At 39.8% G+C, this 13760-nt stretch overlaps 1 protein-coding gene across 1 annotated transcript in view; it reads left to right on the top strand.

Annotated features, from left to right (window-relative positions):
• Positions 1–293: 293 nt before the first annotated feature.
• The window catches only part of LOC115172913 (MAM domain-containing glycosylphosphatidylinositol anchor protein 2), a 207437-nt gene continuing 193970 nt past the window's right edge, over positions 294–13760 (top strand). Inside the window, exon 1 of the mRNA XM_029730776.1 lies at positions 294–1312. Within this exon, the coding sequence (XP_029586636.1) occupies positions 970–1312 (343 nt within the window). The 5' untranslated portion in view covers positions 294–969. The remainder of the gene's footprint in view (positions 1313–13760) is intronic.

Genomic DNA, 13760 nt, shown 5'->3' on the forward strand with positions numbered 1-13760 from the left:
TGGAATACATTGGATGTATTATTACTTGATTTAGTTTTTTTTGTACAAAAAAAATAATCATATAATAAGCTGTTTTAAATATGACTATGGATGTATTACTATCTCCATCAACGGCCATTTTTAATTCTGCTTCCTTGTCAATTTTGAAATGAGCAGCCCTTCTAGGATGTTTTCATATGATCTGAGAAATGTTTGCTCCAAATGTAATGCTTTTATCTGTTGCATTACAGTTTTTAATGGTCAAATAGCTATTATGGCAGCCATTTGGAATTTTCCTGATAACTTGCTTCCTTTTTCAGTTTGAAATTGGCACCCCCTCTGGTATGTTTTCATATCACCTGCGGTATGTTTGTACCAAATTCCATGCTTGTATCTGCTTCATAACGTTGTTTTCGCTAAGGCCCCGGACTATGAGGAGTCATGCACTTGATGTCAGCGGGAAGCGGAGGCTTGTCGTTTCAGCGCAGTACGTAGTGCGCGGCATTACTGACCATCTCTGAACCAACACTTCCTCTTCAAATAATAATTTGTACAAGACACTTTCAGATTTAAACGCGCACGTAACGACGAATCGTCGTTTGCTATTTCGAGAGACACAAACTCGAGGTTTTAGGTAACCTGCATCATGAGTCAAATACGCTTCTAAAAACCGGGAATTATTATCCGCCGGGGAATGGCACGTTCACGGTCTTTGGCCATAGTCCTAGCATGAACGCGTCACATCCAGCGGCTCACTGTCAGCTTCTCGGAAAACCTTTTGCCTTGCTGTCCTCGGAACACTGTGGCAAGCCGCAAGTGGATATCAGAATGTCTTTAATCTCCGTTTAGCAATGGATGCTGCTGGAATCGGTATAAGCGTTTTCTCGAAAGAATTATCGGCGTTGCATTCTCGGTTACTTTTACAATGTCACAATCAAGGAGATCCTGTTGAGGCTTCAAAGTATGCACGGACATTGGCGATTTTGACTGATGTGCCATTTTAGGCACAACATTTATCCAGTTGTTATCTATCGCTGTGAATCATTTATGCTATTACCTGCTGTCCCTGCTCCCACTGAAATATTGACAGAACCAAATGCATTTCATAGAGCATCAAATAAACATTCGTTACCCGGTGTCTCAACCAGATTTACCGTGAATCCTAGTGCGGTACCGCGGGAACTGAGTTCCGACAAGCTGCATCTCGCCTTGGGAAGAACCTGTCACCATCGAAGTGGATATGTTGACATTAACGTGAAGATGGGCTTAGTTTTCGGTCTCTTGTGGCTGTTCAACATCTTTTTGGAGGGCATTCATTGCCAGGGAGTGTATGGTAAGTCAACGCATTTTTTAAAATACCCAACAGCTATCATTAATACCACCAACTTGACCTTGTGAAAATTGAGTCGAATGCAAAATGTATGCTGTACGGTTCAGCTCTGTTTTCTGTAGAATTGTAAACTACAACAGGTAGCCTATGTCATCATTAAGACGGTGGCTCGCTGAAACCACAGGTGCTCTCAGGGCATTGGGCTATTCAAACCTATGGTGCATGGCTGGTTAAGGAACGCACCAGCGTAGCATTGGCACTGTTTCTGAGCGTTAAAAAAACAAAAAAAACAACGACATCTCATCGATGATGTTATTTTATTGGTCCAAACTTATATTATTCCACCACAGCGTTAGTGCGTGCAGAAAATCGACTGGCACCAACCCAAGACCGATTGCCAAGTCTCATCTACCACCCAAGGCAGCAAGAGCCTGGCAAAGGCATCAACATCGAATCTGACGTGTAGAGCTGGTGGAATTTGATGGAATCGTGTATATGAATAATCCTTATTGGTATATCTAAATGTTGGAGTCTATCAAATCTGAATGCTTAGAGAAAAGGATAAATTGAATGTTGAAGGTTGGAATGTGAAAATCATTTTATATAAGCAATAATGTGATTGTGGGCCTTTAAAACCAAGACCCAGAAATGATCTTGAAATAGTTTCATTACCCCATTTTATTACCAATTAATAATCATTAGCTCAATGTCTTTCCCAAAGACTAATACTTTTACAAGATCAGATCACTGGTATTGAGCATTTGTCCCCCCAGATTCTGTCAGATTCTCTGTCAGTCCCATGACTGCATACAGTTGAAGTCGGAAGTTTACATACACTTAGGTTGGAGTCATTAAAACTCGTTTTTCAACCACTCCACAAATTTCTTGTTAACAAACTATAGTTTTGGCAAGTCGGTTACGACATCTACTTTGTGCATGACACAAGTAATTTTTTCAACAATTGTTTACAGACAGATTATTTCACTTATAACTCACTGTATCACAATTCCAGTGGGTCAGAAGTTTACATACACTAAGTTGACTGCCTTTAAACAGCTTGGAAAATTCCAGAAAATGATGTCATGGCTTTAGAAGCTTCTGATAGGCTAATTGACATCATTTGAGTCAATTGGAGGTGTACCTGTGGATGTATTACAAGGCTTACCTTCAAACTCAGTGCCTCTTTACTTGACATCATGGGAAAATCAAAAGAAATCAACCAAGACCTCAGAAAAAAAATTGTAGACCTCCACAAGTCTGGTTCATCCTTGTGAGCAATTTCCAAACACCTGAAGGTACCACGTTCATCTGTACAAACAATAGTACGCAAGTATAAACACCATGGGACCACGCAGCCGTCATACCGCTCAGGAAGGAGACGCGTTCTGTCCCCTAGAGATGAACGTACTTTGGTTCGAAAAGTGCAAATCAATCCCAGAACAACAGGAAAGAACCTTGTGAAGATTCTGGAGGAAACAGGTACAAAGTATCTATATCCACAGTAAAGCGAGTTCTATATCTACATAACCGGAAAGGCCACTCAGCAAGGAAGAAGCCACTGCTCCAAAACCGCCATAAAAAAGCCAGACTACGGTTTGCAACTGCACATGAGGACAAAGATCGTATTTTTTTGAGAAATGTCCTCTGGTCTGATGAAACAAAAATATAACTGTTTGGCCATTATGACCATCGTTATGTTTGGGGGAAAAAGGGGGAGGCTTGCAAGCTGAAGAACACCATCCCAACCGTGAAGCACGGGGGTGGCAGCATCATGTTGTGGGGGTGCTTTGCTGCAGGAGGGACTGGTGCACTTCACAAAATAGATGGCATCATGAGGTAGGAAAATTATGTGGATATATTGAAGCAACATCTCAAGACATCAGGCAGGAAGTTAAAGCTTGTTTGCAAATGGGTCTTCCAAATGGACAATGACCACAAGCATACTTCCAAAGTTGTGGCAAAATGGCTTAAGGACAACAAAGTCAAGGTATTGGAGTGGCCATCACAAAGCCCTGACCTCAATCCTATAGAACATTTGTGGGCAGAACTGAAAAAGTGTGTGCGAGCAAGAAGGCCTACAAACCTGACTCAGTTACACCAGCTCTGTCATGAGGAATGGGCCAACATTCACCCAACTTATTGTGGGAAGGTTGTGGAAGGCTACTGATAAAATAATTTATATGTTTAAGCTTTTGACTAAATGATTCCACCCTGAAAATGTATAACTGAGTGATTATAAGACTAATTCTATAACTGTGTGTGCATAGGACAAGCTAAGACTTTACTATTTAGCAATGTAAGTGAGACATTTAAGGAAAAGATGAACTGTTAACAGACAGCAGACAACTTGTGACCACTGTGAAACTGATAACAGGAAGAAGGTCTCCCCACCCAGGGTAGATTATGGAACATGTTATGGAACATGTTGCAGGATATGATAAACAATGTATGTGTTGTAGAAAACTTGTAAACTGCATCGTCAATGTTAGAGAAGAGGAGGGGCATTTATATGACCAAATGTTAGGTATAAAAGGCTGTGTACATTGTATAATTGGAGAGCACTCGTGAATAAACATTCTGATTATGGTAAGCGTGTGTTTCATTCAACCAGAATCTTACAAACTCTGGGGGGCAGACTGAGTCGTTTAATTGAAGTTCAGTTTATGGACATTGGGATTGAAAATTCTCGTAACAGCTACCCAAAACGTTTGACCCAAGTTAAACCATTTCAAGGCAATGCTACCAAATACTAAGTGAGTGTATGTAAACTTCTGACCCACTGGGAATGCGATGAAAGAAATAAAAGCTGAAATAAATCATTCTCTCTACTATTATTCTGACATTTCACATTCTTAAAATAAAGTGGTGATCCTAATTGACCTAAAACAGGGAATTTTTACTAGGATTAAATGTCAGGAATTGTGAAAAACTGAGTTTAAATGTATTTAGCTAAGGTGTATGTAAACTTCTGACTTCAACTGTATGTTGTGCCATATTTGATCCACTGTTTAACTTAATGCATGATTGAAACCATAGGGTGGCCAATAGTTAGAGTTGGGAATGAATCAGGAGCCCTGCCTATGGTTATGGGGTGAGTCGAGTGCACTGTCACCTGTGCCATAAAGGTTCAGACCTCTTGGCATTGGCTGTAGTCCACTCACATACAGGGAGTCTACACTATTCCCCGTCTTAAGAAGTTCCCCATACACAAACCCCAATGCAAACGGGGGAATACTTTTAACAAAGGCCTGCGAGGCTTTCAGGATTATTCTGCCACATGTAGCAGTTGATGGAGAACAGCTGGACCACAGCTTGAATCAGCTTTTCTCTGGGTACAGGTTGAGGACACTAGAAAAAGTTCCAGACCTTTTGACCAAGGCTGAAGTATACATTGCTCACCCAGCAGCATTGTTTTGCCATATGTTACACGTGACCCAACCTTTATGAGGGGTTTTCTACTGGGATATGACAGATGCCATATGGTGTTGCTTAAAGGAAAGATTATATGTTATTCTACGGGAAACATCCAAATTAGAGGAAAATGTACAACGCTATTTCTTATAGCTTCCGGTGGTTATTGGTGTATTTTAAATGTACTTCTATAATAGGAATATAGCTCCATAATAACATCAGGCCAAATTGGCATAACAGCAAACCCACTTAGGATGTACAGTAGTGGGTCTACATGACTTAGGATGTACAGTAGTGGGTCTACATGATTTAGGATGTACAGTAGTGGGTCTACATGACTTAGGATGTACAGTAGTGGGTCTACATGACTTAGGATGTACAGTAGTGGGTCTACATGACTTAGGATGTACAGTAGTGGGTCTACATGACTTAGGATGTACAGTAGTGGGTCTACATGACTTAGGATGTACAGTAGGGGGTCTACATGACTTAGGATGTACAGTAGTGGGTCTGCATGACTTAGGATGTACAGTAGTGGGTCTACATGACTTAGGATGTACAGTAGTGGGTCTACATGACTTAGGATGTACAGTAGTGGGTCTACATGACTTAGGATGTACAGTAGTGGGTCTACATGACTTAGGATGTACAGTAGGGGGTCTACATGACTTAGGATGTACAGTAGTGGGTCTGCATGACTTAGGATGTACAGTAGTGGGTCTACATGACTTAGGATGTACAGTAGTGGGTCTACATGACTTAGGATGTACAGTAGTGGGTCTACATGACTTAGGATGTACAGTAGTGGGTCTACATGACTTAGGATGTACAGTAGTGGGTCTACATGACTTAGGATGTACAGTAGTGGGTCTACATGACTTAGGATGTACAGTAGTGGGTCTGCATGACTTAGGATGTACAGTAATGGGTCTACATGACTTAGGATGTACAGTAGGGGGTCTACATGACTTAGGATGTACAGTAGTGGGTCTACATGACTTAGGATGTACAGTAGGGGGTCTACATGACTTAGGATGTACAGTAGTGGGTCTGCATGACTTAGGATGTACAGTAGTGGGTCTACATGACTTAGGATGTACAGTAGTGGGTCTACATGACTTAGGATGTACAGTAGTGGGTCTACATGACTTAGGATGTACAGTAGTGGGTCTACATGACTTAGGATGTACAGTAGTGGGTCTACATGACTTAGGATGTACAGTAGTGGGTCTGCATGACTTAGGATGTACAGTAGTGGGTCTACATGACTTAGGATTACAGTAGTGGGTCTACATGACTTAGGATGTACAGTAGTGGGTCTACATGACTTAGGATGTACAGTAGTGGGTCTACATGACTTAGGATGTACAGTAGGGGGTCTACATGACTTAGGATGTACAGTAGTGGGTCTACATGACTTAGGATGTACAGTAGGGGGTCTACATGACTTAGGATGTACAGTAGTGGGTCTACATGACTTAGGATGTACACGAGTGGGTCTACGTGACTTAGGATGTACAGTAGTGGGTCTACATGACTTAGGATGTACAGTAGTGGGTCTACATGACTTAGGATGTACAGTAGTGGGTCTACATGACTTAGGATGTACAGTAGTGGGTCTGCATGACTTAGGATGTACAGTAGTGGGTCTACATGACTTAGGATGTACAGTAGTGGGTCTGCATGACTTAGGATGTACAGTAATGGGTCTACATGACTTAGGATGTACAGTAGTGGGTCTACATGACTTAGGATGTACAGTAGTGGGTCTACATGACTTAGGATGTACAGTAGTGGGTCTACATGACTTAGGATGTACAGTAGTGGGTCTACATGACTTAGGATGTACAGTAGGGGGTCTACATGACTTAGGATGTACAGTAGTGGGTCTACATGACTTAGGATGTACAGTAGGGGGTCTACATGACTTAGGATGTACAGTAGTGGGTCTACATGACTTAGGATGTACACGAGTGGGTCTACGTGACTTAGGATGTACAGTAGTGGGTCTACATGACTTAGGATGTACAGTAGTGGGTCTACATGACTTAGGATGTGCAGTAGGGGGTCTACATGACTTAGGATGTACACGAGTGGGTCTACATGACTTAGGATGTACACGAGTGGGTCTACATGACTTAGGATGTACACGAGTGAGTCTACATGACTTAGGATGTACACAAGTGGGTCTACATGACCTAGGATGTACACGAGTGGGTCTACATGACTTATGGTTGTGATTGGTCCTTTTCCCTTGACGTCCCTTTTGACCACTCACCTATAAAATCTACAAAGCATTAGCTCTGGAAGACTTCTCAAATACTGGCCACAACTGGGTCATTCTCACGAAACTGACATTTGACCCAAAAATTCTCAAGTGTCATTTTTCACCAAATTTCCTCTTGGATCACTGACATTAGGATCTGTACTTTTTTTAATTTAATAATTATTCTGCATATTTTTTTAATCAAATATTATGCATTTGACCACAATTTCTACAACTACCAACACAAAAATTATCATCACCGCAACAGTTTTCAAGTTCCAAAAAGTAATGAACAAATCACTTTCTAGTATTTCTTTAACATTGCTTCCCTAATGAAAAGGCCTGAGTTAAACATTACTCTGAAAATGTCATTATTATGATGTATTTTGTAATTTCTCATTATTGTCACACAACCTTTTGTTGTTGTTGTCATAATCACTGTTTAACTTGTTGCATGTTATTTTTTAATTGTATCGATTTTCACACATTTGGATAAAGAACAAAAGTCACACTATCCGATTAAGCCAAAATTGCTTGTTTTATTTTTTTTATTATTTCCTAAATATTGGTGAAATACGGTAATGATGAGCAGGTATCAGAGATGAGACTGCGTGTTTCGATAATGTGTGTGTGCATAGTTTGGCATGAACATTTTTACTGATTTGTATCAGTTTGCCATTATACAAAAATCACTGATCTTAATGCAATTTATTAAAGTACTGTAGTTAAATGCCTTTATTTTCAAGTCAAAAGTGGACCTAAATGTAACAAAGTTAATACTTCATCCAAGGTTTTTACAAGTAATATTGGTGTATTCGGACGTGAATATTTGTGTTGTAAGGTATTTTTAGATGCATTTCTGGATTGAATGGGATCTTATGGGCAAACTGCATAACACAAAACGCATATAAAGAATATAAATATGTGAGATATGGATCAAAAACTGAGATATCAAACAACAGTATATGTAAGTGTGAAAACAGCTCCTACTTTAAGTGGTGGGGTTGCTCTTTGCTGAAACCCAAACTGCTGATTGAGGCTTAAAGCAAGTTAAATATCCTTCCCTGTGGCTCAGTTGGTAGAGCATGGTGTTTGCAACGCCAGCATGGTGTGTGCAACACCAGGGTTGTGGGGTCGATTCCCACAGGGGGCCAGTACAAAAAAATAAATGCATGAAATGAAAATGAAATGTATGTATTCACTACTGTAAGTTGCGCTGGATAAGAGTGTCTACTAAAATGTTAAATGGGGTTTATACAACACATATTTCGTAAAAAACCTTACTTAATCATTTAACAGTTTTTTTTTTAACCAAAATCTGTACAATAGGTTTAGGGAGTGGACCTAGTAAATAAATGAAGTTACCAGCAGAGCACAACCATTGACTATACATTAGAATTAGTTTATTATCATTACCTAATTTAAGGTTTTCATTACCGAAACAGACCTAAAAATAACGTGGTAATGAAAAGTTTGTGTTTCGGTAATGAGAGGCCCTTAGGTCAATCTGTAGATAATAGAAGGCACATTATTGTGAGTCAGCAAACAATTGACCACTTCACTAAAGCCCATTATTACCTCCATGTTGTTAAGGTAATGGTTGTCTGACTTTTTCCCAAATTGAGCTTTTTATCCATTTCGGTAATGAGAAGGCCAAGTGGGGTAAAGGGGTGTTTAAGAATAAGAACCTCATTCTGAAGGTATATAAGCAAATAAATTAACGTCACTTGTGCTCATCTAAGGACTACTCTAGATGATGCATCATGGGTGAATCTAATTTAATTTTAAACATTTATTGGAGTTTTTACATGAACTTTAAAAAGTGTTACGGTAATGAGACCCATGTCCACAGACACTGTGTTTTTACGTAATAAATATTATAGTTTAATGTAAACTTCAACTAGTATACAATTTGTATGATTTATGGACAAACTACAGCAACATACGTTGTGTTTTATTCAAATAAATTAGGCTTTTCTAAAGTAAAATTGTATAAAATGATTCAATAATTTATTTCAGACACATTTTGGTAATGACAATTTGTGGTGAAAATGTACAGATTTCAGGCGGAAAATGTAAAATGTATTTAAAATAACACACTTTGCCAAAAACTAAATCTTAGTATTCCGAATGAGAGTTGATTTTTGCAGATGCATCATGGGGTATGTTACTCAATTTGCTACAGACATAAAACTGGTTTCATGAGAATCACCCAACTGCTGTTGGTCACATATGGTGTTACAGTACTAGGTTTAGCCGTGTTTATGCAATATTGTGCCCTTGGAGGACTTACAGTATAGGTCTTTAGAAGCAGTACCAGGCCAACACAGAAATTAGTCAGTGTTTGAATCAATCAGTTCATTGATATTTTCCAACTCGTTCCCCACAGCTTATTCATCCACCACATTTTATATTGGGCAACATTTCTGATAGATTAGGCTACTTTGGCAATGCAGTTTTATTTTTTGTGAATACATAAAGAGGGTTTGTAGGTTTGCCACATTGTTACTGTCTGCACATCTTTATCTGTAGGCAACTGTTTGCCAAGATAAAGGTTTATCTAATCAAATTCTCTCTAACAGTCATTAACGACAAACTTCAGGTATTAATACAGTATAGTGTACCGAACGTTTCTGGAGGAACATTATGCTGTCAGTATCTTTTCCGTCACAGCCAAGACCAAACATTAATACTCACTGCTCTGCCCCTAATTACAATATTACTGCTTTGAAATTTCCCCCTGCATAGTAATTTCGATGGATTCAGAGGCTTTGACTGATAATGGTAAACCTCACTACTTTCATTTGGTTGATCTGAAAGCAGGTTTACCTTTGATCAGCCTTTTTCTTATACTGTGACAGTAGGCATACATCATGTACATTTGCTGCTGACAATGATTTAATTGCAGCTCACATTAAACGCCGTAAATCAAATAAATCTCTGCAGCATTAAAATATAGCTGCATAGCTTTCCGTTTCTTTCAAAGTTTTTGAAGTCTACAAAATATTGAAAATGGCGTAGACACGAAATGTACTTCTAAGCTATTCAAATTAATGCTGATTTGCGAAAAATTCATACATTTTTTGTTGTTGCCTTTTCTTAAGTTCTTAGTTCCTCATCCAATTCTCTTGGATCCGGGCCCTCTCATTCCCTAGCAGTCTGAACCATATTCAAATGAGTCTTCTCTCACCCACCTGCTTCTCTCTATTCTACAGATCCTCAGAAGGGTAGACTTTATCCATGGGTCAGATACGGTGTAGCCTCAGCTTCAGGCTTCCTACACTTGGGAGTATGGTAACACAAGACTAGATACTGTGTTACTGAATAAAGGCAGGTCAAATTCATTCAGATTTTTCTACACAAACATATGCCCACATCTTCAATCCTTTTTCATGATGACGTCGCCTCTGCCTCATGGAATCGACACGAACTTGTAACCACGGGCCGCAGAAATACCCGATTCCCCAGTCACATTCAGTTAGTTAATCGCCTTGGGAACACACTGCAACAAACAGAAGTAAACGCTGCTATGTGGAGCATTCGGCTCAGTTCAAGTAACGATAAGGCATTTCTCGAAGGCATACGATCAGTCTGCAGTCTTTCAGTGGGTGGTGTGAACATTGACCCCTGAGCCTGAATGCTTCAAGTCATTCTTCCATGCTTTAACACAGTATATTATGCCTTGTTGGTGCAGCAGTAGGGTACTGTAGGTTCAACCATCTGCAGACCAGAGAATCAAAAATGTCCCAGTGATCATTTTCATGAATCATTTAGCTGTGATGAGGCGGTAATGTACTTTAGTTACAGTACACTACCGCAGAATAATATACTTCACAGGACAAACAATCGTTCCATCCTTCCTTTCGCTAGCCTCATTGTTCACAGAGAAAAGTGTATTTTTATAGCGGCTGCTGCCATTAGATTTTATTATTAAGACACTTGTCACATCTCGAGCATGCATTGCTCAGCATTACAGGGACTGCTGTGATTAAAATGACTGGTGATGCTGGGTCAGTGAAAGCAACAATGCATATACTGTACTAGGGGTTAATCCCATCGCTCGGGGATCAGGCAGATGACGTCAGGTCACCGTTTGACGTCAGTCCCAACGAGAACAGCTGACTTTGCACAGCGACAGACAAGAGGGAAACCTCTAGGATCCCTAAGAGCTTAAGAACAGAATGCTGGAACAGCTGAGGCTTGTACAAATAACCGGAACTGTGTCCAAACAGTATTGATTGTCTTTAAAATACTCTTTGAGCATTTGATTGAGCCTTCCTTGGGAGTGCCAGATGGACAGGGTTTGCATTTCTGAGACCGTTCGTTCCATTGAGCCGGCCAAGCTCAATCAAGCACAGCTAAAGAAAACAAATACTATTTGACCCCATGCAGGTCTGCAAATAACCTGTGTAGATAAAGATGATTGCTGCACTGTTCGTAACGTGGTTTTCCACAGTGCTTGTTCACGCCGTCCACTGAAGAGAAGCCAAGCTTTGAAATAGATATTTCTGTGATATTGAGAGTTGGTTGGAGGTTGAGATCACAGTACCCATTATACTAAGCAGATTCTTTTTCCCGCTGACTATTTATTTTCATTTGGAATTAAATTACTGTATGAGCAGCTCTGAGCGTTGGTATCTTCACCATCGTTACTTTGAGCATAAGCAGCCACCTGATAGGCTAACGGCGAGGTCAAGACAGGAATAAAAGTGAACAGTTCGACAGGGTGAATTTCAGTAGCATTTTGAGGATTATCTGACTCACAATGAAAAGTCTCCGTAATTCAATAATTCATTGTAATGTAATAATATATATTTTTTATTTTCCCCTCTGTTTCCCAGCTAATTATCATCTGCTAAAGAGTCAAGATTGTTGTGATACACAGTTACATAACCACACATATGAATTACTTTATTATACGGATGGTTGGATCATGGAAAATAGGTCTTTTACACAACCTTATTGGCATTTACATTGTTATTGCATTCACATTCCTCTCATTGACTGAAATATTGTTGGATGTATTACATATAGGACATTATATATTTTATGATAGGATAGAATAGAATATATTGCATGTAAGGACAACTACAGCAGTTTGTTGACAGACAGTGATATTGTGTGACTTAATGTATCTGCTCATTTGTCCCTCGTTAATCTGCACTGCCCACATAATGGCATTCTTCGGCCTTAGGAAGCCATCTGCCAGAGAGAGAGTGCTGGATGTTTTATCAACACACACAGATTAGGCAAATGCTCGGTTCACAGAGCACTGGAGAGGCCAGTTACAGATGAGGAAAAACTGAAGCCCTCTCAATTAAGTGGAAAAGCTACTATCTTTCCGCGGGTTCAGTGTTCGACTGCTGATTTGCACTAAGAGAGTCCGACACTGATATTCTGTTGACGTTAGAAGATCTGTTTTTGGTTTCGTTGCCACACAATGCCAAACACTTGAATTAGTCACATGGTCCATATGGTCCAAATTGAGTATATGAACAAAAATCTAAATGCAACATGTAAAGTGTTGGTCCCATGTTTCATGAGCTGAAATGGGGATTAGGGTGCTGAGGAGTATTTCTCTGTATTTCTGTATGTAATAAAGCCCTTTCGTGGGAGAAAAAAAAAATCATTCTGATTGGCTGGGCCTGGCTCCCCAGTGGGTGTCCCTATGCCCACCCATGGCTGCACCCCTGCCCAGTCATGTGAAATACATATATTCAGGCTTAATGAATTTATTTCAATTGACTGATTTCCTTATATGAACTGTAACTCAGTAAAACGTAGAAATTGTTGCAAGTTGCGTTTTTCTATTTTTGTTCAGTTTATTATTATTTATCAGTTGAACATGATAAATCTGAGTCATTTATCCAATTGACAGTACCTATTGTTAACATCTCTCTCCAAGGGGACAATCTCTGACAGTGGCTATATGAGTTTAAACATGAATTGAAGGTGACAGATAGCAGATTTGTGCAAAAATACACAACTCTTTTGTGACTGTCAGTTTAAGCCTTTGTGGGATAGTTCTGTATGGCACTGTATTTACAATATATTGATATATCATGACACATGGTATATGATATTTGTGACTTGCCTGGACAAGAATGAAATAGCCACAGCTGGTACTGCCATTGGACATCTTAGGATAGCAGAATCAGTGATTTATCCCATGGGTTTAAGGAGATGCACTGTCCATTTCCACTGCTGTGTCCTCCGGAGAGAGTGGGCCTGTGTAACATTGAGTGGTGAGGCTTGGCCGGCAGCCTGGCCTGCTTCTTTTCCAGCTCGCCTTCTTCCTGTTATTACCCTCATTACGCAGAGGACACCTCCTCACCACTCACGCACCAGAGGGTGGAGAAATCAGTCATCCTCACATCTGGAGGCCACCAGTTAAAGCCAAAGATTATTATTGGCTGGCTTTGCACAGTACTGTGGTTCTGATAAACCCTACGGCAATGGGTTCTGCATGCATTATTGATAGACAAACATGACCATACAGAATCCTGGCTACATTAGTACATATAGTACAGTGCCTTCAGAAAGTATTCATACCCCTTGATTTATTCCACATTTTGTTGTTACAGCCTGAATTCAACATAGATTAAATATATATGTTTTCTCACCATTCTACACACAATACCCCATAATGACAAAGTGAAAACATGTTTTTAGACATTTTAGCAAATGTATTGAAAATGAAATGAAGAAATATATAATTTATATACAGTGGGGGGAAAAAAGTATTTGATCCCCTGCTGATTTTGTACGTTTGCC

The sequence above is a fragment of the Salmo trutta genome, chromosome 33 (genome assembly GCF_901001165.1).
Source record: "Salmo trutta chromosome 33, fSalTru1.1, whole genome shotgun sequence".
Classification (NCBI taxonomy): Eukaryota; Metazoa; Chordata; class Actinopteri; order Salmoniformes; family Salmonidae; genus Salmo; species Salmo trutta.